Source organism: Fukomys damarensis, unplaced genomic scaffold (assembly GCF_012274545.1).
Source record: "Fukomys damarensis isolate Sample0158 unplaced genomic scaffold, DMR_v1.0_HiC HiC_scaffold_34, whole genome shotgun sequence".
In the NCBI taxonomy this organism is placed as follows: Eukaryota; Metazoa; Chordata; class Mammalia; order Rodentia; family Bathyergidae; genus Fukomys; species Fukomys damarensis.
The window spans coordinates 18,767,223-18,794,606 of NW_022900946.1; the positions used below are offsets into that span (position 1 = coordinate 18,767,223).

The 27,384-nt window shown below is 47.6% G+C and overlaps 1 protein-coding gene across 3 annotated transcripts in view; it reads right to left on the reverse strand.

Moving 5' to 3' along the window:
* Window positions 1–27,378, reverse strand: part of Mgrn1 (mahogunin ring finger 1) — a 48,150-nt gene extending 20,772 nt beyond the window's left edge. For all 3 annotated transcript variants that reach the window (XM_010644121.3, XM_019210631.2, XM_010644120.2), the window contains exons 1-5: window positions 27,233–27,378; window positions 7,888–8,006; window positions 6,696–6,784; window positions 5,840–5,986; window positions 2,568–2,685 (exon numbers count right to left, since the gene is read on the reverse strand). In XM_010644121.3, coding sequence (XP_010642423.1) covers window positions 2,568–2,685; window positions 5,840–5,986; window positions 6,696–6,784; window positions 7,888–8,006; window positions 27,233–27,320 — 561 coding nt within the window. In that variant the 5' untranslated portion in view covers window positions 27,321–27,378. The remainder of the gene's footprint in view (window positions 1–2,567; window positions 2,686–5,839; window positions 5,987–6,695; window positions 6,785–7,887; window positions 8,007–27,232) is intronic.
* Between the last annotated feature and the right edge of the window lie 6 nt (window positions 27,379–27,384).

The window sequence follows — 27,384 nt, forward strand, 5'->3', positions numbered from 1 at the left end:
AAAAAAAAAAAAAAAAAAAGCAAAGAACATAGAATGGATGAGACATCACCTGCAGAACTGTTAAACTAATTTTTCCTCAGATGTCCAGCATTTTGTCCAGCATCCTGGGAGTGCCATGGCTGAGTTATAGGCCGGATACATGTTTAATTATTTAAGAAATGCTAGACTGTTTTTCAAAGTGAATGTGTCATTTTACATTGCCATCATCTGTGTATGAGTGTTTTAGTTGGTCCATATTCTTGGTAAAATTTGATAGTGCTAGTTCTGCCATGCTAATCAGCATATAAGTGTATTTAAATTTTATTTTTAAATTAGTATATGCTTTTGATTCATAATAATTACATTCATTTCAGGATATACATGTTGTAACATGATTATTTTACTTCCCCTGACACTCCCTTTTTATATCTGAATCCCTAGATTTCCTTCCCATCTCAACAAAGTCTCTTTGCTTTCTGTCATCTATCTTTTATTTTACTCTTTTATGCTTTGGGTTCTTAATATGAAATAAACTGTGCAATATTAAAAAAAAAAAAAAGAATGGATGAGACATCAAAAAAAAAGGGCCCAAAAGATGAGGGTGGAAGGGAAGATGATAAAAAAAGAATTAAGGTGTTTTCCATACATGTACCAACTCCTAATGAATGTAATCATTATGTCCTACAAACATGTACCAATTGAAAAAATAAAAGAGGAAAGGTCAGTGATGGTGGCCCCAGCTCAGGCTCCTGCACTGGGACCAAGGAGCAGAGTCTTCTGCCTCCAGAATTCAGAACTGCCTTGCTTAGCCAGAACTGCACAGCAGAGAGGCACAATAATCACCTGCTCAGTGGGATGTCACACCGGAGCAGGTCCCGGGCTGGCACACTGGCACCCTAGGCCAAAACTACACACACCCCAGGAGTGGAGATGTTCGGAATCCACAAAGCCCCTCAGTACAGCCCAGGTCACCATTCCTCCCGAGGGTCAGGCCGGAAGTAGGACGCACAGGTCTGTCTTCCTTCACCAGTTGTCCTTCATGAAGTAGGCAGCAGAAGCAAAGCTTGGGCACGTGTCCCCACCCAGTGACCCTGGGGAAATCTCTTTTTTTTTTTTTTTTTTTTTTTTTTTTTTTTTTTTTTTTTTTTTTTTTGTAGTACTGGGGATCGAACTAAGGACCTTTTGCTTACAAGGCAGGCAGCTGAACCACTGAGCTAAATCCCCATCTCGGTTAATCTCATTTTTAATCTTCTGAGTCTCACTTTCCCACTTTGTAAATGGGGTCACTACTGCACCTACCACATGGATTTCAACAATGAGGTGTAAGTGAAGTCCTCCCACCTGGCCACACAGACACACTGATGGTGGGGGCTTTTACAGCTGTGAATATTTACAGAAGAGGAAGCTGTTTCTTCCTGAGACTTGTCAACATGAGATTTCCTACTGAGAGTAGAGAAAGGGCTAGGAATGGACTACACAGCAGCCACAGAGGAAGGGCCAGAAGAAACATGCAGGTAACAGAAATGTCCAACTGCAGCCACCCAGCACAAACTGAAGGTGACAGCACCCAGGCTGCTCCAGGGCATATCCACACTGTGGTAACACCGACCACATCAGCACCACATCAGCAATCGGTCCGGCTGCTCACCCTAGCACAAGGACACCAGCCTCACAGATGCCACTCCTGCTCTACCGGCAGACATCTACAGCAGCAGGGCTTCTAGCTGTTTGGAGACCACGAGCTCCAAGCTGAACCACCCCAATCCAAGTCCACACAGACTTGTCTCCACAGTGACTCTGAGGGAAGGTCACAAGTTGGGCCACAAGGAGCCCAGGGCACAGAGACTCATGGAGAGAGGACATGACAGGGACAGAGGTGGCCAGGTGGAGACACAGGTGCTGCACAGAGAAGGTGGTGAGGTACCTGAGGATCTCAGCTACACCAGCAGGGAGACACGGGGTGGGATGCACTGGCACAGAGCCACACTCGGGATTGCCAGGGAAGAATCTGCTTCCTCACCTCTCGTGAACAAGCCTGGACCCAAGCCTCAGTTTTCCCTCAGCAAAATGAAAGAAGCCAGACACTGGGAAATAAGGCAAAGGGCACAGGAGGGAGGATAAATGGAAGCAAGGGAGTAGGGAGATACAAAGAAACCGTAACCCTCCAAAGGGGCCTCTAAGGAGGACTGCGAGTACTGACAGAGCCGTCCACAGCACGATTTAGGGAAGGAGTAAGAGCAAAAGGTTGAAGGGATGCCACCCAGTTTTAACGGATACCACCACGCTGCCGTCTGGGGCCAATGAAATGTAGGGACCCCAACTTCACACCTACCCAAAGCCTGACCTGGGGTTGGAGTCAATGCAGGGACCCCACCTTGACACCTCCCCAAAGCCGGTACCCGATCCCCTTGACAGTTGCTCCCAACCATCAAGAGCTCAGCCTCACTCACCTAGGCAGCTGACGTCAGCCACCTCAGTCCCTCACCTGACACTGACCTGGGCAGCCACCCCTAGGGCTCACCAACAGGCCCCAAAGTCCGTGCTTTGGGAAAGAACACGGGAGGAAGAGGGGTTCTGCCGAGAACTACCTCGTCGTCCTTCCACTCGGAGAAGTCAATCTTGAAGGAGGGCAGAGAGAAGTGCTGGCTCACTCCCCTCTTGTAGTGCACAGTCTCTGACCGCAGGGCTGGGCTCCGGGGGCTGTACCTGAGGGTGAGAGATGGGTGAGACCATGTAGCGCAGAGGCCTTCCTCCCTGATCTGGCCTTGCCCCTGGCTCTTTAGAGGGCTCCCACCGCCTCCCTCTGCTGGCCACACGGCTCAGCCCAGTCCTGCCTGGTGACAGTTTCTTCCAGAGTCACACCTTCCCGATTCCTCTGCTACCTTCCCAGACATGGGTCACCTGTCTACTGGGCTTTTTACTTTTTCTGAAGGAATACAGTACACAGTCCTCCCCATCTGCCCTCACACTTGCTTCCTGTCCCCCTGCTCCACAGCAGCCCCCTGGAATGGCTCCTGAGTTGTCAATGGTCATCACACCCTCACAGAGTCCAGGTAGTAGCCACCTACACTCTGCTCTTTCCCTTTCTGAAATTACCCTACCACCGTCACACAGAAGGTGCTGCGTCCCCGGAACCACTGCACAGCGCCACACTCTGAGCCACACAGAGTCCCAGAGGACTCCAGGTGGTTTCCACTATCTTGCTTTTCCGAGAAGTGTTTCATTCATTTCAGCCCTACATACGAGGATCCTTGGAGCAGACTTCCGGCAGAGAACAGCTGGGCTCCAGGACACCATTTCCAATCCTGACAAACTCTGGTGTCCTCCACTCAGAATCCAACACACAACCCTTAGCACCTCCTCTACCCCCTGGCCCTCCCCCGTCTTGGGGCTTCTTTGCATCTGAGACTAAGGACACTCTCCAGAGCCCAGGAGGCGAGGGGTGACACTGTCATGTGCAGAGGCAGGAGAGACCCTGCCCTTGTCATCAGACTGTGGGAAGGGGCTCAGGAAAGAGGTCCCAGCCCTGGAGGCTGCTTTCAAGCACACCTGGCTCTTCTCTCACAGCCCTTTGTCTAAGCCTCCATTTCCTCACTGGGAGAAATGGAAAGAGGGCCAGGGAAGGACCAGAGAGCCACCAACCCTCCAGCTCAGGACAGAACATTTCCAGCTGGCGAAGGACTATGTTCCCACGCATGGCATCCTAGCCTAGGTCTCCGTGCTTCTTTGTCCTAGTGATTTGGTTCTGGCATTACTACAGTCAGCAAACTGGGAGGTGAAGCAGGCCTCATGCTACATCTCAAGAAGGGGGGAATGCGGCATTTCTACCGCCACCCAGTCCCTGGAAGTCTGGAGCACAACCCAGGGATAGCTACAGCTAGCCAGCGACCATCCTCCACTGTCCAGCTTTTTGGGAGATAGCAGGACAAGCTCCCCAGTTTCCATCTCATTTGGGACACAGAGCAGCAGAGCTGGGGGGGCTGCTGAGTATGGAGGAGCTGGGCCACTCACCTGTACTGGGCCCGTCTGACCCTGCCCCTCACCCCCTTTGTGGACAGCCCCAAGGCAACTCTCTAGAACCCAAGATTATTCCCGTGTAGCTGAGCACAAGGATATCTCAGAAAACATAAGAGCCCCAGTCCAACCGTCACAGGGTGGCACCACACAGAAGCTCAAGGAGGACATCGGACCCAAGTGTCACATTGCCTCAGGGTTCAGCAGGGCAACACGTTCCTCCCAGGGCTCACGGGGTATATGGCAAGGGCAGAGGGGCCCACACTGGTCCCTCTAACTACTCTTGTAACTTTGAACTAGCTTATATTAAACACATACCCCCGTGCATTTTCCATCACTAACACAGAGTAGCTGAGCGTGGTGCCACACACCTGCAAGCCCAGCTCCTCAGGAGACTGAGACGGGGATATCAAGTTGAAGAAGGCCAGCCTGAGCAACTCACAGAGTCCCTGTCTCAAAAAAAACTACTGGAAGGTAGCTCAGTGCTCCATAAGCTCAATCCCCATTACTCACCCCGCAAAAAGTAACTGTGGGCTGAGTGTTTGTGAGCCACAAGGAAGACCATCTAGAAAAAGGCCCGTTTCCTCTTTTTTGGGGAGTTTTTGTTTTTTCTTTTTTGGTACCGGGGATCAATCAAACTCAGGACCTCGTGCTTGCGAGGCAGGCAGCGGAACCACTGAGCTAAACCCCCGGCCCCTCCTGCTTCTTCTTGAGCAGTGCCCCTAGAGAGGCGGCCAGACCTGAGTCCAAGCGGGGAAGGACTCGCCTGGTGGAATGCTCATGAGGAAGCCCTACTATGAGCTGCCTCTGCCAGCAGCTGGCTTTAAGCACTCACGTGCCTTTTATGAGCACTGTAGGGTGAGGAGCTGTGCATAGGTGACATCAGCCCAGGGGGAGAAGCCACTCTCATTCCCAGCTGAGGAAACTGAGGCACAGGCTGATATATGCCCTAAGATACTTGGCAGGTACGGGACAGGGTAGCACTCAAAGCCCCAGTTCTCAGCCCTGCCCTATTCCCAGATCCAAACTTAGCCTCAGAGGGATCTTCTTCGAAGTAGGAAAGACTCAGGCATATTTCTGCTTGTCCACAAGGCCACTCAGGCAGGGACTGGTTTCAGAGGCTTAGGTAGCCTTGCCATGGTTGTGCTGAAGTTACAGGCTGCAAGCTTCTGGAGGCAGTAGGAGCTTCATTTCAAATGAAATCTCCCAAAGCTCAAATGTGTTTCTACGATATAATAAAAAAAAATATTTGGTCTCTGCCTCCAGTTCCAAGCACAGAGCTCTCAAATCCTTGCGATTTCCTGGGTGATACAAATACTTCTGTTCTAAGGAGTTAACGCTGGTGAGCTCCTAAGGAGGACTGGTCACCAGAAAGATCAAGCCATGATCATAAGCTTGGAACTTTCACCCCCTTGTCTCTCGCAGGAAGGGAAGAAGGGTTGCAGACTGAATTAATAATTGATGTGGCCTACACGAGAAGTCTCACACAAACCCAAAGGACAGTGGAGGAACACATGCTTGCTACATATAAGGACCTGAGTTCAATCTCCAGCACCAAAAATAAAAAAGTGAAACGTTAAGAGCAGAGAAGGTACAAAGAAAATTTTCTTATGTTCACTAATTCAGATGGGCCAGGTATAGTAGTTTGCATCTATAATCCCAGTGCTATGGAGGCTGCACACTAAGGATCACAAATTCAAACCCAGCCTGGGTTCGGTGAGTTCAAGGATGGCTAAACTACACAAGGAGATCCTATCTTTAAAAAACACAGAAATCTTTTTTTTTTTGCCTGAGCCCCAGGGCCTGAGCCCCAGGGCCTGAGCCGTCAGTTGTGCCAGGGACTCACACTGCCATGCCATTCAGGATCTCCTCCACTGCCTGGCAGTAGATGGTGATGGCCACGCGGGCATCGGCATCAAAGGTGAATTCCAGGCTGTAGAGCACCCGGGGCTTCTCACTGCCCTCGGTGGGGCTGTCAGCGTCGTCTTTGTACCTACCCAAGGGTACACAGGAGGCAAAAGTCAGAGGCCACAGCATGAGAGCAAGCCTACAAGGCCTTAGAAGCACCTGCTTGGACACCTCTCTTCTAGCAAAGGTAGAGGCCCACACCCTGCTTGAACATAAAGCCAACAATCCAGGGTCTGCCTCCCTTTCTTGCTCTTGGTTTAAAGATAGCCCCGATCATAGGGGCACACGCCTGTAATCCCAGTACTCGCGAGGATGAGGCAGGAGGATCGCTGTGAGTTTGAGACCATCCTGGGCTACATGGTGAGTTCCAGGTCAGTCTCAACTACATAGTGAAGACCCTCTCTCAAAAAACCTAAAAAAAAAAAAAAAGATCGCCCAGATGCCTTGAGTCATATGGTTTTAAAGCAGTTTCTCAACCTAATGACATCTGGGGCTAGATCATTCCTGCTTATGATGTGTCCTGGGCACTGGAGGAAGTTGAGCAGCCTCCCTGACCTCAGGCCGGTTGTCTCCAGACCCTACCCAGTGTCCCTGAGGCACACTCACTCAGGTGAGAACATCTGGCTTAAGGATCAAGTTCCTGCTTACAGCCTCTGATGCCACAAGGAGAGCAGAGACTGAGCCCACTCAATACTCCCTCCACTCCCCAAGCATCACACTGAGGCCTCTGTACCCTACAGGGCTCGGGTGCTCCAGACCACAGACTGGGGGCCCCAGCAGGACAGGACAGTTACCTCACAAGTCGGAGGGAGTCTTTGCGGATATTCACCAGGCTTCTCAGTGTCTTCACAGGCTCATGGGGGGCAGGAGTGACATAGGGAAACTAGAAGGGAAAAAACCAAAGTGATCCCATGTGACTCCCTGGGGACTAGGAGAGGAGAGGAAACAGGAATCACAGTGGTCCCAGCCCCCTAAGAACAGGCATTCTTGGTCTCCACGTGAGGAGCTGGGCTGGACGCTAGGTGTGTGATTTGCGTTACTCTCATTTGCACTGAAGGAAACTATGTTCATGCGGCAAGGACACGGGCTGGGACTGGTGCCGTCCCAAGTGATCTGGCCACTGAGCCATCATCCCCAATGGCAGGAACAACCTGCAGCAACTCAAACAGACCATAGAGATCTCTGCAGGAAATGGCCGAGGTCAGGTCTCAGGCTCTGCTCCTAGTGGTGGGACAGGCTCTCAGGGCAGAAGGAACAGATCCATACCCCAACACTTCACCCATGGGGCCTGCACCCTTACTTGCAGCTCTGCCCTCACGCCAGCCTGGAAAGCCTTGTTTACCTTCAGATTCACGGCCTGCCCGGAGCCTGACAGGCTGCTCCAGTCCTGCTGACTTTCTGCTCTTCCTTCTCCCCACCTACCACAGCTCAGCTCAGCCCAGCCCATCCAGTGTTTTCCTCTTTATGTCTGCACCACACACATATGGACAGGGGCAAGGTCTGACTTCTGCTGCCAGCCCCAAAGAGCCCAAAGAGTAACAGTAGGTAACAAGCATGTGTGGAATGAACAGATAGCTATGTCTGAACATGCATTTCTCTGGCAACCAGTAGAGAACATATACAAGCCAGTCCCAGCTCTTGAAGGGTCACGTGTCATGCCCGCTACTTTATAGGATGTGGGTGTTCCTTTTGCTTGTTAAAGAAAGCTATCCAAGAGGCCTGGAATCAATATGTCTGTCTGCAGCCTGGTGGCACCAGTTCAGTAATGGCTGCTCTGTCTTTCAGTGACCACCTCAGCTGTCAGGCCTCTTACTGACAGTACCAGAACACGATCCAACTCATATGCCGGTGTCCAGCTTTGCTCAGTTGCCATCCTGCCAGAAGCTCTGCCCTTTTGGGGGGTAACTCGGTGCCTGACATCCCCACAACTGGACATGGCAGGGCCTCCCAATCCTGAAGGTACCAGCCAGCCCCACACAGACCCACCTGGACAGGGCGGCTGCCCAGGAAGTTCAGATCCATGTTTTCTCCAAAGAGATAACCTTCAGGGTGGGGGGTGTCAAATTTCTCACCTCCCATGAAAAAGTGTGAAGCAAAGTAGTTTCCTGTTCAAGAAAGGAAACAACAGTTGTAAATTATGAGGCTTGTCACAGCCCAATAGGAACATGTGATGGCCAAGAAACCAGTCCCTAAAAAAGGCTCCATTCTGAGAGAAGGTAGCATGGGCGAGGCCTGTGGGCCGTCCCTGACTCTGTTCCAGACATCCTGGCTTCCGCCCTTCCCCAGCAGCCCCCTAACCTTTGCATACCACCAGCCTCAACACCCTGGTCTCTCCTGCCCCCAGAATTCCAGTTCTCAATTCCAACATCACTTCCTTCTGTAGTTGGCTGGGTTCTGTCCCCCATGAAGACAAATCCAAGTCCAACTCCCATGTACATGTGACCTTATTTGGACATATGGGTTTGATGTGATGCGCTGGTGACTGAATCTAGGGCCTCACACTTGCTAGCAAGCACTCTATCACTGTGCTACATCCCCAGCCCTTAAGTTTTAAGTTTTGAGACAGGGTCTTGCTAACTCACTAAACTGCCCAGGCCAGACTCAAACTTAGAATCCTCCTACCTCAGTGACTCAGAAAGCTAGGACTGAAGGTGTGCCTCACCACACCTGGCTAGAAACAGGGTCTCTGTAGACGTGATCAAGCTAAGATGAGATCCTGTTTCCAAGGGGAGAGTGACCATCTAAGTCCATGCTGCTGACCAGCTGAAATAAGACGAGGTCTAGGAATGGACCACTGGATATAACAGATGGCAGCGACTTCTCATTAGAACAGCCCTGAAATCCTAGAATTACCCATTCAGTTTGTATGTGTTATCACCCTCGGTCACTCCTCATGGTTGAGACACAATGTCCAACGCCCATAACGTAAAGGAGAAAAGGTTTATTTTGGCTGTTTATAGGCTTCAGTCCACAGTGAGCTGGCTCTAATGCATGGTGGAAAGGCCTGGGCAGCAGAAAGCTGTTCTCACCTCACGGCACTCAGGAAGCAGAGTGGGTTGGAGTGGCTGGAAGGGAGATACAGTATAGTATACCCTTCCAGGCCTCACCTGTGTGACCTGCCTCACCTCCCCACAGCGAGTCAGCTACAGCACCTGATGGTCCGATCACTTTTCAAAAGCCTCATCTTTTATGCATGATGGTTTTGGGGGCCTGCACAGTGCACATCCTGCCAGCCTAACTTGGACCTTTATACTTACTGTTTCCTCTGCTTATGAAGTTCCCCACAGGCTCTGCCTTAATTCTTCACCTCACATCCCTTCCCAGCAATACCTTTCCTGACCACTCCTTTTTTTTTGTTTTGTTTTGTTTTTTTGAGACAGGGTCTCACCATGTAGTTGAGACTGACCTGGAACTCACTATGTAGCCCAGGCTGGTCTCAAACTCAGCCATCATCCTGCCTCAGCCTCCCAGAGTGCTGGGATTACAGGTTTGCACCACCACGCCCCAGCATGACCACTCCTTTTAAATCTGTGATTCCCACCCCAACCTGCTAGTTGAGAAACCTCCCCCACTCCTTTTTTTTTTCCATAGCACTCTGAGTCTTAAGGAACCACACCCTGGAGGCTCTAAAGTCTTCGTGCAGTTTTAAATTTCCATTAACTTCAGATGCTACAAACTAAAGACTCTGGGCTAAGCAGTAATAGGTATTACTGCAAACATGTACCAATAAAAATCTTTAAAAATAAAAAAAATCTATTATTGTGTGTAATAAATATGTATTTTTAAAAAGTAACAGGTAGGCCAGGTAATCCCAGCACGGGGGAAGCTGAGACAGGAGTATCACAAGTTTCAGTCTGGCCTGAACAACTTAGCAAAATCCTGTATCAAAATTAAAAATAAATAAGAAATTGCTGGGGATGTAGCTCAGTGGTAGAGCATCCCTGGGTTCAATTCCTAGCACCACACACATAAGAAAAAGGTAGTAGGTGATTATTACTTATTTTTGGTTTTATTCATGTTTTATAGATGTTTTCTACAACAGACCTATGAGATATGATCAGAACATGGTTAATGTTTAAAATTTTTTAAAACTTTATCACAGGAAAACACCTATTGCCATTGATCCCCTTCAAAATACTACTTGCTTCAAAAAAATTATCCCACTGGGTGTGGTAGTACACACCTATAATCCCAGCGCTTAGGAGGCTCAGGCAGGAGCCAACCTGGGCTACATACTGAGTTCAAGGCCCGCCTGGACTACACAGCAAGACCCTGTCTCAAACACACACACACACACACAAACAAGAAAGGGGTCAGCAATGCAGTTCAGTGGCACAGCACCTCTATGGCAAGCTTGAGGTCCTGAATTTGACCCCAGTACCAAAAACAAAACAAGCAAAAACAAAAACAAAAACAAAAAAAAAACAAAGGCCAGGGATATAGGTCAGCAGCAACAGTGCCTGCCTGGCAAGCATGAGGCCCTGGTACACACACACAGAATACACCCCACTTACCCCATCTTTCTTGCCACTTTTTGAAGCAGCTCTGAAAGTCCTCTTTTGTGAGTGCTTATTATGCTGTCTTGGCCATCTCAAGGTCTCAAAAGGATTCAAAACATTTTTGGTAATTTCTATTAAATAAACACATTAAGCCGGGCGTGGTGGCACATGCCTGTAATCCCAGCACTTGGGAGGCTGAGGCAGGAGGATCACTGTGAGTTTGAGACCAGCCTGAGCTACATAGTGAATTTCAGGTCAGTCTCAACTACATAGTGAGACCCTGTCTCAAAAACCCAAAAACAAAAAAAACCAAAAAAACAAAACAAAAAAAACAAAAAACCCCACACATTATAACTCATCTATCTTACTCACAAGATCTAGCGCTGTGCAACACCTAGCTCTTTCTCAAAGTCAAAATTACTACAATAGTTAAATGTTTTTAATCAATTCAGGACATCAAAGCAGCCACAACAGTGCAATAAAAATATTCAAGAAAGACTTCCAGAACTGCTTCAAAAAGTGGCAGCCAGTTGGGCACAGTGGTGCACTCTACTTCCACAACACTTGAGAGGCTGAGGCAGAAAGATCACCACAAGTTCAAGGTTAGCCTGAACTACATAGGAAGACCCTTTCTCAAAAAACTTGAAAAAAAAAAAAAAAAAAGAGTAGGGTCAGGGATTTGGCTCAATGGCACCACATGTGCCTCTCAAGCTCAAGGTCCTGAGTTCAATCCCTGGTATCGAAAAAACAGGGGACGGGCAAGAATGACCAGGCAAGTACCTCCGAAGCGAAGGGGCATCTGGGTTGGAAGTGGGGGGTTAACAGCAATGTGTTGTTCAGTATAATATTTTTTTTTATTTAAGCACACATCATATTTTTTGATCAGCCTTGTAATACGATCCTCCTGCCCAGCCTCCCAGAGTGCTGGGATTACAGGCAGATGCTACCATGTCCAGCTTCAATATTTTTTATACTAGATCTTTATGACAATTTTTGCCAAGTAATTTGGAATTAGATGCTACTTTTGTATCAAAGTCTTGTTAATTCTCATTTACCTATGAAGTCAAGGTTTCTCAAATTTAAAAAATAGATATTGTATTGACACTGGCGTAGAATAGTTGCTGAAATGTGCATCGTTGCTGAAATGTGCATCGTTCTAGCAAGAGGTCACACTTGACTATTTAGGATTAGAATTACCTGGAGAAAAAGTAGATCATTCGCTTCAAAGACATTTTATATACTTTGTAATTTATTTTGTTACTCATAAAATATTCATGCAGCCTAATCAACTAGATTTTTATTTTATTTATTTATTTATTTTTGCAGTACCAGAGATTGAATTCAGGACCTTGCACTTGCCAGGCAGGTGCAGTGCCACTGAGCTACATCCCCAACTCCATCAATTGGGAATTTCTAATGACGATTCAAACCACACAGTAAATTTTCACTTAGAGCACTATGGTAATAAATTTTTTTCAAATTCTCATTATAAGTTAAGTACATATTTTGGTTACAGATACACGCAAAATGATTATCAAAAGATTTCCAAGTGGAAAAGCCTAGAAACAAGTCAAATGATCATGGGTGGGGAAATGGACACTGACAGAGGCCCAGCCAGGAGTGAAGTAGGACTCCGCACATCCCGTGGAGACTCAGGACACCAGGTCATGCAGCTGACGATCTCATGAGGAGGAAGAGGGACACAGGCCACAGAGCGGTGCTGGAGCTCACACGTGGAGACACACACACACACACACACACACACACACACACACGAAAAAACATAGGGAGGAGACACACCCAGGTCCCTGATGGGATAGGAGGGACCTGGCCTGGTAAGACATGTTGGGATGTCAGGAGAGCTGCAGTATTTTGCTTTTTCCTCAAGAAAAAAGGGAAAACAAGCAAGGTGTAGTGACACCCACCTGCAATCCTAGCTACTCAGTAGGCTGAGACACAAGGATCACAAGTTCAAGGTCAGCCTGGACAACCTCACAACACTTGAGAGGCTGAGGCAGAAAGATCACCACAAGTTCAAGGTTAGCCTGAACTACATAGGAAGACCCTTTCTCAAAAACCTTGAAAAAAAAAAAAAAAAAAGAGTAGGGTCAGGGATTTGGCTCAATGGCACCACATGTGCCTCTCAAGCTCAAGGTCCTGAGTTCAATCCCTGGTATCGAAAAAACAGGGGACGGGCAAGAATGACCAGGCAAGTACCTCCGAAGCGAAGGGGCATCTGGGTTGGAAGTGGGGGGTTAACAGCAATGTGTTGTTCAGTATAATATTTTTTTTTATTTAAGCACACATCATATTTTTTGATCAGCCTTGTAATACGATCCTCCTGCCCAGCCTCCCAGAGTGCTGGGATTACAGGCAGATGCTACCATGTCCAGCTTCAATATTTTTTATACTAGATCTTTATGACAATTTTTGCCAAGTAATTTGGAATTAGATGCTACTTTTGTATCAAAGTCTTGTTAATTCTCATTTACCTATGAAGTCAAGGTTTCTCAAATTTAAAAAATAGATATTGTATTGACACTGGCGTAGAATAGTTGCTGAAATGTGCATCGTTGCTGAAATGTGCATCGTTCTAGCAAGAGGTCACACTTGACTATTTAGGATTAGAATTACCTGGAGAAAAAGTAGATCATTCGCTTCAAAGACATTTTATATACTTTGTAATTTATTTTGTTACTCATAAAATATTCATGCAGCCTAATCAACTAGATTTTTATTTTATTTATTTATTTATTTTTGCAGTACCAGAGATTGAATTCAGGACCTTGCACTTGCCAGGCAGGTGCAGTGCCACTGAGCTACATCCCCAACTCCATCAATTGGGAATTTCTAATGACGATTCAAACCACACAGTAAATTTTCACTTAGAGCACTATGGTAATAAATTTTTTTCAAATTCTCATTATAAGTTAAGTACATATTTTGGTTACAGATACACGCAAAATGATTATCAAAAGATTTCCAAGTGGAAAAGCCTAGAAACAAGTCAAATGATCATGGGTGGGGAAATGGACACTGACAGAGGCCCAGCCAGGAGTGAAGTAGGACTCCGCACATCCCGTGGAGACTCAGGACACCAGGTCATGCAGCTGACGATCTCATGAGGAGGAAGAGGGACACAGGCCACAGAGCGGTGCTGGAGCTCACACGTGGAGACACACACACACACACACACACACACACACACACACACACACGAAAAAACATAGGGAGGAGACACACCCAGGTCCCTGATGGGATAGGAGGGACCTGGCCTGGTAAGACATGTTGGGATGTCAGGAGAGCTGCAGTATTTTGCTTTTTCCTCAAGAAAAAAGGGAAAACAAGCAAGGTGTAGTGACACACACCTGCAATCCTAGCTACTCAGTAGGCTAAGACACAAGGATCACAAGTTCAAGGTCAGCCTGGACAACGCTGTCTCAAAAATAAAGTTTAAAAAAGGAATGAGGATAAGACTCAATGGTAGGACATACAGAGAGGAAGGTTCGGTAGTGGGGACCATGGAGAGTGCTTGCCTAATGTGAGACTGGCCCTGGATCCCAAAAAAGAAAAGAAAAAGATGAACAAATATGAAAAGTGCTAACTGAATTATGAACAGGGGATGCTTGTTAATATATGTATTGTGTGTGTGTGTGTGTGTGTGTGTGTGTGTGTGTGTGTGTGTGGTACTGGATACTGAACTTAGGGCCGTGTGCTGAACCACATTCCTAGTTCATCGTATTTTTTTATATTGAGACAAGGTCTCCCAAAATTGCTTACACTGAACTCAGACTTGCAATCCTCCTGCCGACTAGCCTAAGCCTCTCATGGTACAGGCGTTAGAGGCATGGGCTCTCTATATTTTTTAAATGCTCAAATTTTCTTTTCCTTTTTTTTCGCACTCGGGACAGAACACAAGGCTTTCACACTGAGCTACATCCCAGCCCTTTTTATATTTTATTTTGAGTCAGGGTCTCACTAAGTCCCTAATTTACCCAGGCTTGTCCCGCACCTACCTCAGCCTCCCAGAATGCTCGAGTTATAGTGTGCACCACCACTATGGCGGGCTAAATGTTTACATTTTTAAAAAAGAAAATTTTAAGAAATGGTTGAATGAGAGAAGTGGCAGCAGATGCCAAGTGTGTTCTGTATAAATAAGTGGGTGCAACTGTGTATATGTATGCAGTTTTACATGTGTATTTTGCTTGTATGTGCATGTGTGTTCACACATGTACATGGTGTGCCTGCTGTATGTGCCCGTATGCGCGTGCTCACACCTCAAGACAAAGAGTAGGAGGCAGAGCTACCAAAAGGGGAAGATAAAAAAGAGCATTAGAAAGAAGAAAATCATGAAGACAAAAGAGAACAAACAACAGCCACATCCACTGGGCTCTTCCTCCACACCCCAGAGGTCAAAGCCTGACCAGTCAGTCTCCCCAGTGATCCCACCTGAGAGAGGCAGCACCGCCCCCACTTCCCATTCAGAAAACTGAGCTCAGGGGTCACCAACCTTGTAAACAGGGCTCAAACCTGTGGATTCCAAAACCCACTGTGTGTCTTCAGCCCCACTTTGAGCACAGCCCCTTCCACAGCTCAGGAAACAGTGGTCAGTGCTGTCACTGCCAGTCACAAAGGGCAGCTGTTCACATACAAAGAACTACATGTGAAGGCCTTTCCCATCAGAACAAATGGAAAGTCCTTCTGTGGCCACATCAGAGGGCCCATTGGCAGCCTGAAAATTCTAGTCAGGTGCGCCAATACATGCCATGACTGCAGGGGGCAGAACTCAAGCATGACAGTCAGAGCAAACGCCTCCGTCTCCCCTTGTTTACTGTCAGTAGCCAAGGGCCACTTGGGCTCAGGTGGCTTCACCTCCTCTGTGCTCAAGAGAGCCAGCCTCTGTCCAACTTACAGGCGTCCAAGTGACAACAGGGAGGAGAATGCACATCGAAGGGGGAAAGACATGCTTGTCATCTCTACAGATAAGAAAAGTCTAAGCCACAAGGTCATGGGCCACCGGCATGGGGACCTCCAGTAGAAGGGGAAGCCACAGTCCCTCTGCGTAACCCAGAATAAGCTGAGCAGATTCTGGAGATCCCTGTTGCTCTATCTGCTCTACCTGTGTCAGGCTGTACATATGTGAACAATGACTAGTGTTCACAACAGGAGGCAGAAATATTCTAAAGCACTTAAAGAAACAGTCTTGCCAAGGGATTGCGGGAGAGGCAAAACACAACACAGGTGGGGTGGTGCACACCTACAGTCCCAGCACGCAGGACACTGAGGCAGATCTTTTGCACCCAGGAGTTCCAGACTAGCCTGGACAATAACACACCTGTCTTGGGCTGGGGACTTAGCTCAGTGGTGCCACTGCCTACCTTACAAGTTTAAGGTCCTGAGTTCGATCCCCAGTACCAAAATAATAACAACAGCAACAACAGTAATAGACCTGTCTCAAAAAAAAAGAACAGAACAGGGGCTGGGGAATTGGCTCAGTGCTGCCTCACAAGCACAAGGGCTGGAGTGGTACCGAAAAGAAGGAAAGAAAGCGACAGAGAGAGAAAGAGAACGAGAACAGAACAGTGCAGATCAATAGGGAGACAGCTAAATAAATATACGGGGGGGGGTCCACAGTGGATGCAAGAAAACCAGCTGGGACTCTCAGAGGAAGGCAAAGAGAGGAATAGAAAGTGTTACATGGGGACCTCAATGATTTCCCTAAAATCATCCCCTCAGCTTTTAAAAATCCAGTTTTATCAGAGACCAGAGTTTGGGAGACACCAGGTCAGAGGTTCCTAGTCTAGATCCTTGAGGAAAATTTGCACCGAAATCCACCCAGCCTTGGAATTCCCCAACAGTGACAGCAGACCTCCAGTAGAAAGGCCATGTCCACAGAAAGGCCTTGCCTCTGCGTCCACTCTGTGCTGTGAAGGGCCATGAAGATCTACTCACAGACTGTCCTTGTCCTCTGCTGATTGTGCCTCTGGGATGCACTAGTCCCTGTGAGGCCCGAGAGGCACCTGTCCCAGGAACACGGGTTCCTTATGTCTGATTCAGCTGCCACACACTTCAGGGAGGTTCCAAGTGGCCCAGGGCCCTTTCCACACTTCAGGCACTCTGCCCCAGCAGTGAACTCTGTCCCTGCACCTGTCCTAAGTGATTCTACTCTGCACTGCCCACATGCCCTGCACCCACCTTTCTGCCCATTTACTGGGTGCCAGGAGCTTTCTTCTTCCCTTGCGCCCTTCCTTGGACTCCAGCTGAGGCATTTCCCCACTCGCCATCACACCCTCCCACCCAACGCTGAATTCACAGCACTGTCTCTGCTGTCCTCACTTACTTGCTGTTTGCATGCCATCCTCCCTCCACCCACGCCCAGGCATCACTTAATGACTGGTTACTGCCTTACATCCCTGTGACACAGTGGCCCACACACAGCAAGAGCTCAATGCACACTCGCCAAGAGGGGAATTGGGTGATACTGTGACTACCGTTTGACAGTTGAGAAAACTGAGGCACAGTGAGGTCAAGTGACCTACTCAGGTCACACAGCCAAGGAGAAGGAATGTCCACAATGAAACCCACTGGGGCGACCTCCGCATCTTCAACCATGGCAAGGCTGATCAGGATATTAACAAAGACATCCAAGCCCACTCAGGGCAAGCACCCACGGCGTGATACAGCTGGGCTGCCTCAGTCATCACTCCCACTGTGGGGAAAGGCAGCAGGAAAAGGCTATGAGGTAGGCAGCTACTAGGACTGAAAACAGCTCACTGATTTCATTCTCTAATGGACAGATGCTCCCAGTTATCAGCTTCCCAACTCACTAAGTCCAGCTGGACACCACCTGCACGATCACAACATCACAAGGCCCGGAAGAGTAGTGCTCTCCAAGGCCAGACGCCCCACCACATCACCAGGTAGTGGCCCCAGCTTCTGCAGACAGCCGAGGGTTCTACCCAGCTCCAGTCACCCTGCTCATGGATTCCAACAGCACTTCTCTGCTTGCCATCAGTCCCCAGGCCTCACCACACTCCAGCTGAGTGACTCTGTGCCTCAGGATACCCACCTGTAACAAGGGACCTCTAGCTAGAACCCTGCCTCTCGCCTGCAGACTGGAGATAACAGGTCAACACCTCATACAGGATGCACTGAAGGTGAACGAACCCTGCCACACAGCTGAAAAAGGTTCCCGATAGTGCTGCCATACTAAACTGTCGTGGCTCCACTTCAAGGAAGGAGGAACACTACCCAGCTATGAGCAGAGGCCAACTGTGACTAAAGCAGAGGCTGTGGTCCCCATGTCTCCAAAGGCTGATATCACCTATTTTTTGTGTGTATTCTCCACCCCATACTCTCTTTTCTGGAAACAAACCTGCCTTAGTCACCTTCCTTATTGCTGGGATATACCTGATATTGGCAACTTAAAGGACGAGCTTAATTTGCCTCACATGTTAGAAGTTTCAGTCCTTACACAGTCAGGAAATACAGGGAAGGCCTGGAAGAGGAAAACTGCTCACGTCATGGTGACCAGGAAGCAGAGTGAGAAGGAAGGAGCCAGAGAGGGAGAGACACCCTTCCAGGTCACACGCCCAGTGACTCGCCCCTTTGCACTAGACCCCCCCTCCTAATATTGCAGACAGCTGAGTGAGTTAGAAACTATCATAAGGCAGTGAGGTAAAGCCGGGTTCTCAATACAGAAGACAACTGAGATGTTTACTAAAAGGTCAGAATTCAAAAAGAAAGAACTACTACATCCACACCTTCTCTAGGGATGAACAGCAGTGACTGATATTCTAAATAGGCATCAACCCCCAATGGGTAGGGACCAACCCCCCCAGTCCATTCCTTCCTGGAAAATTCTTGTTCTTTCCAACTACGCTTGCTAAATGACTTGCTTCCCTATTTGATCCCCATATAATCAATATTACCTAAGTGGCCATACTTGTAATAGTCTTGTTGTAATCTTATTGGTTGATCATAGTTTTGTCCCATCTCATAATTTCCCACTGGGTCAATATTATCTAAGCTTGAAATCTTATTAGTTGACTATACACTTGGAACCCGCCTCACCTTGTGGCTTTGTTCAATGAAACACCCTTGAGAAGTGAGGCTGGCAGATAACCTACTTTCCAGTCCCCCTTCAATGTCTCTTAAGACAACAGGAGCTATCTTTCAATAAATTCTTCCTACTCTTCACCTCTACTGTGCCTAGAATTCATTCTTTGATTTTGGAGAACATGAACTCGAGTTTTGGAATATCTAGCAGGTTTACAGTTATAACTTGGATTATTTACATTATATGGATTACTTCGTGCCCTAGATCACTAACAGCAAGTCAGCTGTAACACTCCCATAATCTGAACACCTCTCAAAAGCACTGTCCATGAGGCTCTTAAAGGACACTTCAGGATATCCACTGGAACAAGCCCCCACCACCCCCAGGGGGCTGTGCACAGAGGAGCTAGACAGATGCAGGGGCAGCTGGCAGCCAATGGGACATTTCTAGGGTTATCCACTGAGCACCAGGTCAGGCGCAGGTCAGGGTGGAGGTACCACATGCTGCTATCATCCATCTGTCTTTCATTTGACATAACAAGGCACAAGAGCAACTCTAGATGGCTGCAAGGGACACAGCCCAAGGGCTGGGGAAGCCAAACTGGGCATTATCCAGAGGCACTTGGCCTGGACACTGTATAAGCAGGACAACATCCAGTAACTATCGGGGGTCATGCAGAAAATGCAGGGCACTTTCCAGAAAACTCTGTGGAAAACAAAGCCCCACTGGGTGAGGCCAAGACCCCTCCCTGTTGGCTCCTGCGAATGGGACCCAAAAGGAGCCTGGGGAAGTAGAGCCCTGTATGAGTCAGGGAGTAAATAGAGAGTAAGCTCTTGGCCCAGCAGGAACCAAACTCTCATCTCAGGACTCCAAAACCAGGGCTCGTACCACCACCACAGCCAGACCAGTTGCCCCTACGGTGGAAAACTGAAGCCCCACATAGGACATGAAACTGATCTTTAATTTTTTTATGGCATCTTTATAGCAGAATGTGTTGAAAATAGAGCAGCCCCAAAACAGGAGGAAAAGAATACATACACCTCACAATACCCGAAACAAAGACTGCCTACACCCTGGGAGGTGGGCCGCAACTGGGATAAAAGATCCATTCATGGCCTGCCGAGTTCATTCCTGCTGTGCTAAGAACTCTCACCTCCCAGTCTGATTTCTAGAAGGCAGAGCCAGTGGAGAAGAACTCAGGACTCATCCCAGGCAGTCAGACACTGGAAGGCCGTGGTCACCACAGAAGCCTACAGCTGTGGCTGGGCACAGGAATGCACCCAGGACAATCTGGGTCCTCCAGTGCTGACCTAGAGCCAGGCCAAAGCCAAGAATCCAGGGAAGCTAGAGCACAGTTCCTGCAGATGGACTGAGGGAGAGGGGGTCATGGTATTGCAAATCAGAGCCTGGGGTGCTCTTCCACTGAGCTATATTCCCAGCCCTTTTTATTTTATCAGTCAGAGTCTTGCTAAACTTCCCAGGCTTGGAAACTTGCAGTCTTCCCGCCTCAGCCTTCTAAGCAGCTGGGATTTGATTCAGTCGGGCCTCGGTGCCCGACCGAAGGATTGGTTTCAACAGTGAAGAACATTAATGCTTTACTACAAGGCCAGCAGTAGCATAGGCTGTCCATCCGGACCAGGCTTCAAGATCCCAAGACAGAGCTATGTTATCATTTCCATTTCAGATGAGGCACAGAGAGAGGCAGAAATTTGATTAACAACAACCCCAGGCAGTTCACCGTAAAGTAACCAATCCTTCCAGCTGTTTCCACAGCCACACAGAGGCTCAGCCACCTGGGGTCAGCAAGGCCAGAGAACCACCCCCCTGCTTGTCCCCAGAAAAGGATGTGCTCAACTGTCCCCCAGAGCTTATCCATCTTGACTATCACAGGTAAGAGAACATTAGGAGCCCTCCTAAAAGAGAAGAAATTTGCTTCCTGGAACAGGGTTCCTGCCTACTTACAGAGGACCCAGGAACACCAAGAGAATGGCAGAGCATCCTGTCCCAAGCAGAGGGACAGTGGAAACCAGCCTGCTCCACAAATTCAAGAGATGAGGGCCGAGGATTTAGCTGGTTCCGCCTCCTGCCTTGCAAGCGCAAGGACCTGAGTTTGATTCCTCGTACTACAAAAAATAAAAAACAAAAAAAGAAATGAGCAGCTGCATCAACTTCTCTGGGTGAACAGAGAAACAGTCTACCTCTGAAACTGCCCCAGTAGCAATCAGCTGACACTAGACAAGCAGAATGTGGGTGATCCATGCAGTGGACACTAATACAGCATAAAAGGAATGGAACAACAAAAAAAGGGAAAGTAGTGAACACACACAGCTCATACACGCACACACAGGATGATGGGTCAGACGTGTGATCTCCTTCCTCCACCAGTTTTCCTGGTGACTTGGTCCCAGTGTGACCCTCTCAAATGCCAGAGCAGACCAGCTGGCAGCACTCTGCATGTTGGACAAGGTCTTTCTTTAAGAGCTCAGCTGTGATTCCCTCACACCTGCTTGGGACCTTAGCCTGGGGACCAGATGTCTGCCTGACAGGGCAAAGGCAGTGCCTGTCCGGGCTTCAGCTCCACATCTGCAATAGGGAAACAGGGCCAGCTGTGCAGGCCAGTAAGACACGTAGAGCCCTGTGCTGAGCCCTTGCAGCTGCTGCCCAGTGGCTGAATCTGTGTCAGAACCAGGTCCCCAGGTCCCAGTGCCCCCACACTTTCTACTATGACAAACCAAAAAGTCCCAGGCTTGCGGTACCTAGAGGCAGAGTGCCTGCTCTGCCTCAGTCGCCAAAGAGGGAGGGCAGCAGTGTGGGCATCCCCAAGATCATATAGAAGGGAGGTGCTTGTCCTATCACCTTACTCTCTCTATCCCACAGCAGAAAGGATAAGCAGATAACCCTTCAACGACTAACTCTGCACAAAAGAAAGCCTTCCAAAAAGACTGAGTCAGGCTGGCCTCTTGTGGCTACCAGAACTGGGAACCACGAACTTACTGTGTGACCCTGAGTCACTTCCCACCTCTGGGCCTCAGTGTCCTCATCTATAATTAAAGGCATGTGACAAGAATAATGTTCCCCAAGTTGCAAGCACTGTGTCATTACTTCAGTATATAATTATATTTAATATTTTAATCAAAATCAACTCTTACTTTAAAAATTACAGAGATGGGAACTTTATATCACTACTACCAATACTAGGAAGTTTTTATTTGCCTTGAAAAAGAAAAAAAAAAAATACCTAAAAAGGTAGTAGAGCCAAGCACAGTGGCAGACACTTGTAATCCCAGCTAAAGGACCTGAAGCAGGAAGATTCCAAGTTTGAGACCAGCCTGGGTAACCTAGTGAGACCCTGCCTCAAAAAATAAAAGGGCTCATAGGTAGAGCATCCCTGGGTGGGGTGGGGGCTGCCAGAGCACTATGATTTATACTTTCTGAACAAACGCTACTGTTTACACACCATAAAAAGTACAATCAAGAAGGGCTGGTGATTTAGCTCAGTGGTTCCGCTACCTGCCTCATAAGTGCAAGGTCCCAAGAGAAAAAAAAAAAAGGTACAATCAAGAAGCTAAAAATCCCCCAAAAGGGACACACCATGTTGATGGATGCAAAGAGCACTGAAACATGGCAATTCTCCCTATACTGATCTGTATATTCAATGTAATCCCTATAAGAATCAAACAAATTTTCTTGTAAAAGTTGACAAGAATTTGTAAACTTTATACAAGCATCTAGTATACCCAAAACAATTCTGAAAAACAACTGGGTTGCAAAACTCACGTTAGCTGATGTCACAACTTAACCACCAAGCTTTAGTTAACAAGCCATATGCCGTAGTATAAGGGCAGACAAGGGTTTCCCAATCTCAGCACTGCGGACATTACAGGCCAAAGATTCTTTGTTGTGGGAGGCAGCTCTGTGGCCTCTACCTACTCTATGACAGCACCACACATACAAAGTCCTCCATGACAAAACATGGCCACCCTGGGAGGTAAGATCACGCCAATTGAGAAACAGGCACAGACATACAGATCCAAGAGACAGAACAGAGTCCAGAACTAAATGCCATCTAAATGGTGAAGTGATTTTTTTTCTTTTGGTCATCGTTTTTATTTTAGCCAAGCTAGTGAATGTAAAGTAGTAGTCCTTCACTGTATTTGCATTTTCCCAGGGACTGGCAATGTTGAGCATCTTTTCATGTGCTTACTAGCAATGTATATATATTGTGTGTATGTGTGAAATTTCTATTTAAGTCTTTTGTCCAGTTTGTAAAAATTTAATTTTCTTACTGAGTTGTATTCTTTATACAGTTTTGTTTTTTTTTTTAAATCAGCCATATGGATTTTTTTTCTAAAGACTATCTTGTATTTTGAAGAGCAGTTTTCAGTTTTGGTGAATGTCAGTTTACCTTTTGATAAAAATAAATACGCTTCTGGAATTTCAAGAATTCTTTGCTTACCACAAGGTTACCAAGATTCTTTTTCTGTTTGTAGTTTCAGCTCTTACATTTAAGTCTGTGATTTATTTTTGGTTTAATTTTTTTTAAAAAAATCTATGGCTTTTGCAGTTCATGGTGGTGCATACATATAGTCCTAGCACTCCTGAGGCTGAGGCAGAAGAATTATAAGTTTAAGCCCCGCCCAGGAATTTTGGCACTTAGACCTCATGTCAAAATAAAAAGAGAGCTGAGATCGCTCAGTGCAAAGGCCCTTAGTTCAATCCCCATACTGATAAAAAGGTTATCTTTTTGCATATGGAATTCAATTACTCCAGCATCATTTATTGTAAAGATTATCTTCTTTCCATCAGTTGCCTTTGCACTTTTGTCAAAAATCAGTCAACCAGGGCAGGGGATTTAACTCAGCAGTTCGGTGGCCTGCCTTGCAAGCACAAGGACCCAAGTTCAATCTCCGGTAACAACAACAACAACAAAAAAAAGATCACAAGTACTAATAAAAGTGTGAAGCAACTGGGCCCCTTCTACAATGTTGCTGGAAATAAATATAAAATGGTGCAGTCACTTTGTTTTTGTTTGTTTGTTGTTTTTTTGAGACAGTGTCTCAGTATGTAGTTGAGACTGCCCTGGAACTCACTATGTAGCCCAGGCTGGTCTCAAACTCACAGAGATCCTCCTGCTTCAGCCTCCCAAGTGCTGGGATCACAAGCGTGCGCCACCGTGCCTGGCTTGTTTTTATTTTTGTTGTTGTTTTTGTTACCAGGGATGGAACTCAGGACCTTGTGCTTGAGAGGCAGACAGTGGAACCACTGAGCTACATCCCCAGCCTGGTATAGTCACTTTGAAAAACAGTTTTGGGCCAGGGATGTAGCTCAGTGGCACCATGCCTGCCTGGCAAGTGCAAGGTCCTAAATTCAATTCCTGGACACTATCCCCCCAAAGAAAATTAAAGGTAGGTAGGCCAGGCATGGTGGTACACACCTGTAATCCCAATCCTTGGGAGGCTAAGAGTTTGAGACCGGCCTGGGGTACAGAGTGAAAACCTGTTTCGGAATAAAAAGGTGAAGTGGGATCCAGTAATGCATGCCCGAAATCCCAGTGACACAGGAGGCAGGAGGATCACAAGTTCCAGGCCAGCCCAAGCAACTTAGTATCAAAATTTTAAATAAATTGAAAAAAGACACCCCAAAAAAGAAGACTGGGCATGACATATTGCTCAGTAATGAAGCACTTCTCATCCAATCTGCAGCGCCACAAAAAAAGGGGGGGTCTAATTGGATATCTCAGGTACACAGCCAAGAAAAATGAAAACACGTGTCTACATTGGTACATAAATGTTTATAGCAGCATTATTCATGATAGCCAAAATGAATAATGAATATATTAACAACCTAAATGTTCATTAATTTATGAAGAGATAAAGTATATATAACTATACAGTAGAAGTATAGATATACACAATACAGAACCTAAAAAATATTATGCTAAGTCAAGTCAGACACACACACGCAAACAACCTACATAATTATATGATTCTATTTATGTGAAATGTTCAGAAAAAGAAGTTTTACAAGACAGAAAGCAGATCAGTGATAAGGTGAGGGAAGATGACAGACTGACCACAACAGGCACCAAGAAATTTAGAAATGTCTAAATTGATTGTAGTAGGGCTTTCACAATGCTACCAATTTACTAAAAATAGTCATGTGTTTACAATGTATGAGCTGTATAGTACACGAGTTATACCCTAACAAAGTTACAAACAAGCAAGGTGTGGGTAACACATGCCTATAATCTCAGCTACTCAGGAGACTCAGGCAAAAGAACAAGTTTGAAGCCAGCCTGGATAACTTGCTTAGGTAGACCTTTTCTCAAAACTTAAAAGAATAAATAAAGCAAATGTCATTAAACTCATGCCAAGCACCATTGAAGTGCATACTGAAAGTTCCATGAAGAAAATTAGTGTTAGATGTTTAAAAAAAGTACTAACACCAGGCTGAAGGTGAATGGTAGGATATGTGCTTTACACATGCAAGACCCTGAGTTCAAGCCCAGCACTACAAAACAAACAGCATCCATGGATACTTTCTCCTTGACATAAGCAACAAAACTGACAGACCTGAAAGGACAGCTTCTCATAACGTTGACTGGTCCATGGGAAGATTCCCCTCAAATCATTACCAAACATCTCTGTGGTCCCTGGTCCACCCTCAGGGAAATACACCAAGGTACTGTTAGGGTCCCTTCTGTCTAAAACTGACACTCCCTGACCCAGTGGACTTCTACGGAAGCTGGGAAGCCAATGGAGCACCAGGCACAGGAGGATCTTGAGATCTCATGCAAGGTGCAAAGACCAGGAAAGCGCAATGAAAGACACTTGTCACCCAGAAGAATGAGGAACAGCAGCGATAAAATACTACCTGGACAAGGCAGCCTTTGGACTGGGCAGGCCAAGAACACGCTATCTACTGCAGACAGAACGACCTAGGTGGCCAATGGGTTTCACCTGCAGGGCCAGCAACAATCGATTAGTGGCAGCCAGCTGGAAAGCTCTGTAATGGGCTCTGAAGCCAAGTCCAGGCTCACTGAGAAGAATCATCATGACAAGCAACTGGCAATGTCTATCCCAGTGGGAGGAGAAAGTGGTGCTGGAAGTGCCATGTGTTCGTTGTTTTGTCCATTTTCCCAAGTGGAGTGACAATAAAAGTGCTCAGGTCCCAGGTAACAGGAAGTGTCACAGTGAACTTTCTGATACCTGTTATGCCATGTTAACTGCTATTAAGGTCTGGGCCAATTATCTGTTTTCCTTTTTAAGCATTTCAGCAGGTAACATTTGCTAAGGATTTCTTATGCCTCGTGCATGATTATAGTCTACAAATGTTAGCAATCCATTTCACAAACGAGGAGACTGAGCATGGGGGTAGGTAACTGACCAAGATCACTCTGCCAAAGATCAGCAGGACGAGCAATGGTGGAGAGGACAACAGCAAACTTCTCTGATCTGAGATTATCAGCCCTCACACAGGCTCAAGAACAGTGACGTGAAACTTTACAGCTTTCAATGATACAGACAGCCTGCGGCAGCACGAATGCCATAGGTTCATCACTATGGCTCCAGAATGCCCAGGCACCACAGCCCCACACAGGGCCAGGTTGCCCTACCTCGGCGCTTCAGGTACAAGCCGACGGGGAACTCTCTCTGCACTGTAGGCAACGGTGTGCTCTAGCCAGCTATCCCCTCCAAATGCACTCAAACTGCCAATTTCCTACCCTTGCATCCCTGTAACACCCCTTGCATCCCTGTAACACCCCTCGCCCCACAGACCCTCACCTTCCAAAATCAGGATTGAGCACATTTTCTCAAACGTGTGGACATGAGATTCAGCTGGGTTTAGTAAAAGAGACCTCTAGGAGCCAGCAGCTCTGAGGCAGGGCTGGAAATGCTTAACAAACTACCTCCTTTATGGGAGCAGGGGGTTCTGGACAACAAGTGAAGAAAGCTGGACCTAGTGGGTGTCCTTACCTTTGTTCTCTTCTTTCAGTAGAAATGACCCACAAGAAGATGGAGAGTGAGGAACTGAAATAAAAGTTTGGTCCAAGCCACACTCAAGAGGCAGCGAACAATGGAAACAAGGCTTCTCTAGAGGTCAACACCTGATCCTAGTCCCAGCTGTGCCTCCATCCAGCTCTGAGACCTTAGGAAAGTCACTTCCTCTCTAGTGGCTCGAGAGCCTCGACCAGAAACTGAAAATTCTGGCAGGTTTCCTCCAGCTGTTCTCCACCTTTTTCCACCTCTCAGCAGTGATCCCAGGATCTCCTCTATCAATCATAATCATCGGCCCGGGCACAGCACAGTCCCCCTACCCACACACCAGGAAAGCTAAGTCTCTGATGAGAGCGGATGTAAAGTGCCTAGACTCTGGGCCAGGTCTTCACACCACGCCTCCAAAGACAGCAACATCTAGACTCCGTGGTGGAGCAATCTTCAAGGCATACTTTATAAACACAAGCAACGCGCCAGGCCCAGCGCTGAGCACCGCGCCCAGACCAACAGAGGCCGTGCTAAGTGACTGGCCCAAGGTCACGAGTCGGGAAGGAGCCGCTTCGGATCGATTCCGGACAGGCAGTCCCGGGCCCCGACCACGCCTCAGGCAAGGGGACGAGGCGGCACCGGGCTTCCCGCGGGTGCCGGGCAGGAAGGGTCTGGGCCGCACAGAGCGCCGGCACCTGTGTTCTCACCAACCCCCACCCCCACCCCACTCCTGCCCCCGCGCCGCGCCTCCGGGCCCGCGTTCCAGCTGCGCCTGGAAGGAAGCTCACCGGACTTCGGAGGGTAGCGATAGGCGGAGTTCGCCTGGATGTCGATGTCCTCCACCCCCGCGATGCGGCGGCTCAGGATGGAGCCCATGATGAGGGCACTGGCCGGGACTTGGGAGGCGGCAGAGGTAGTGTCCTCACGCGGACATGGCTCG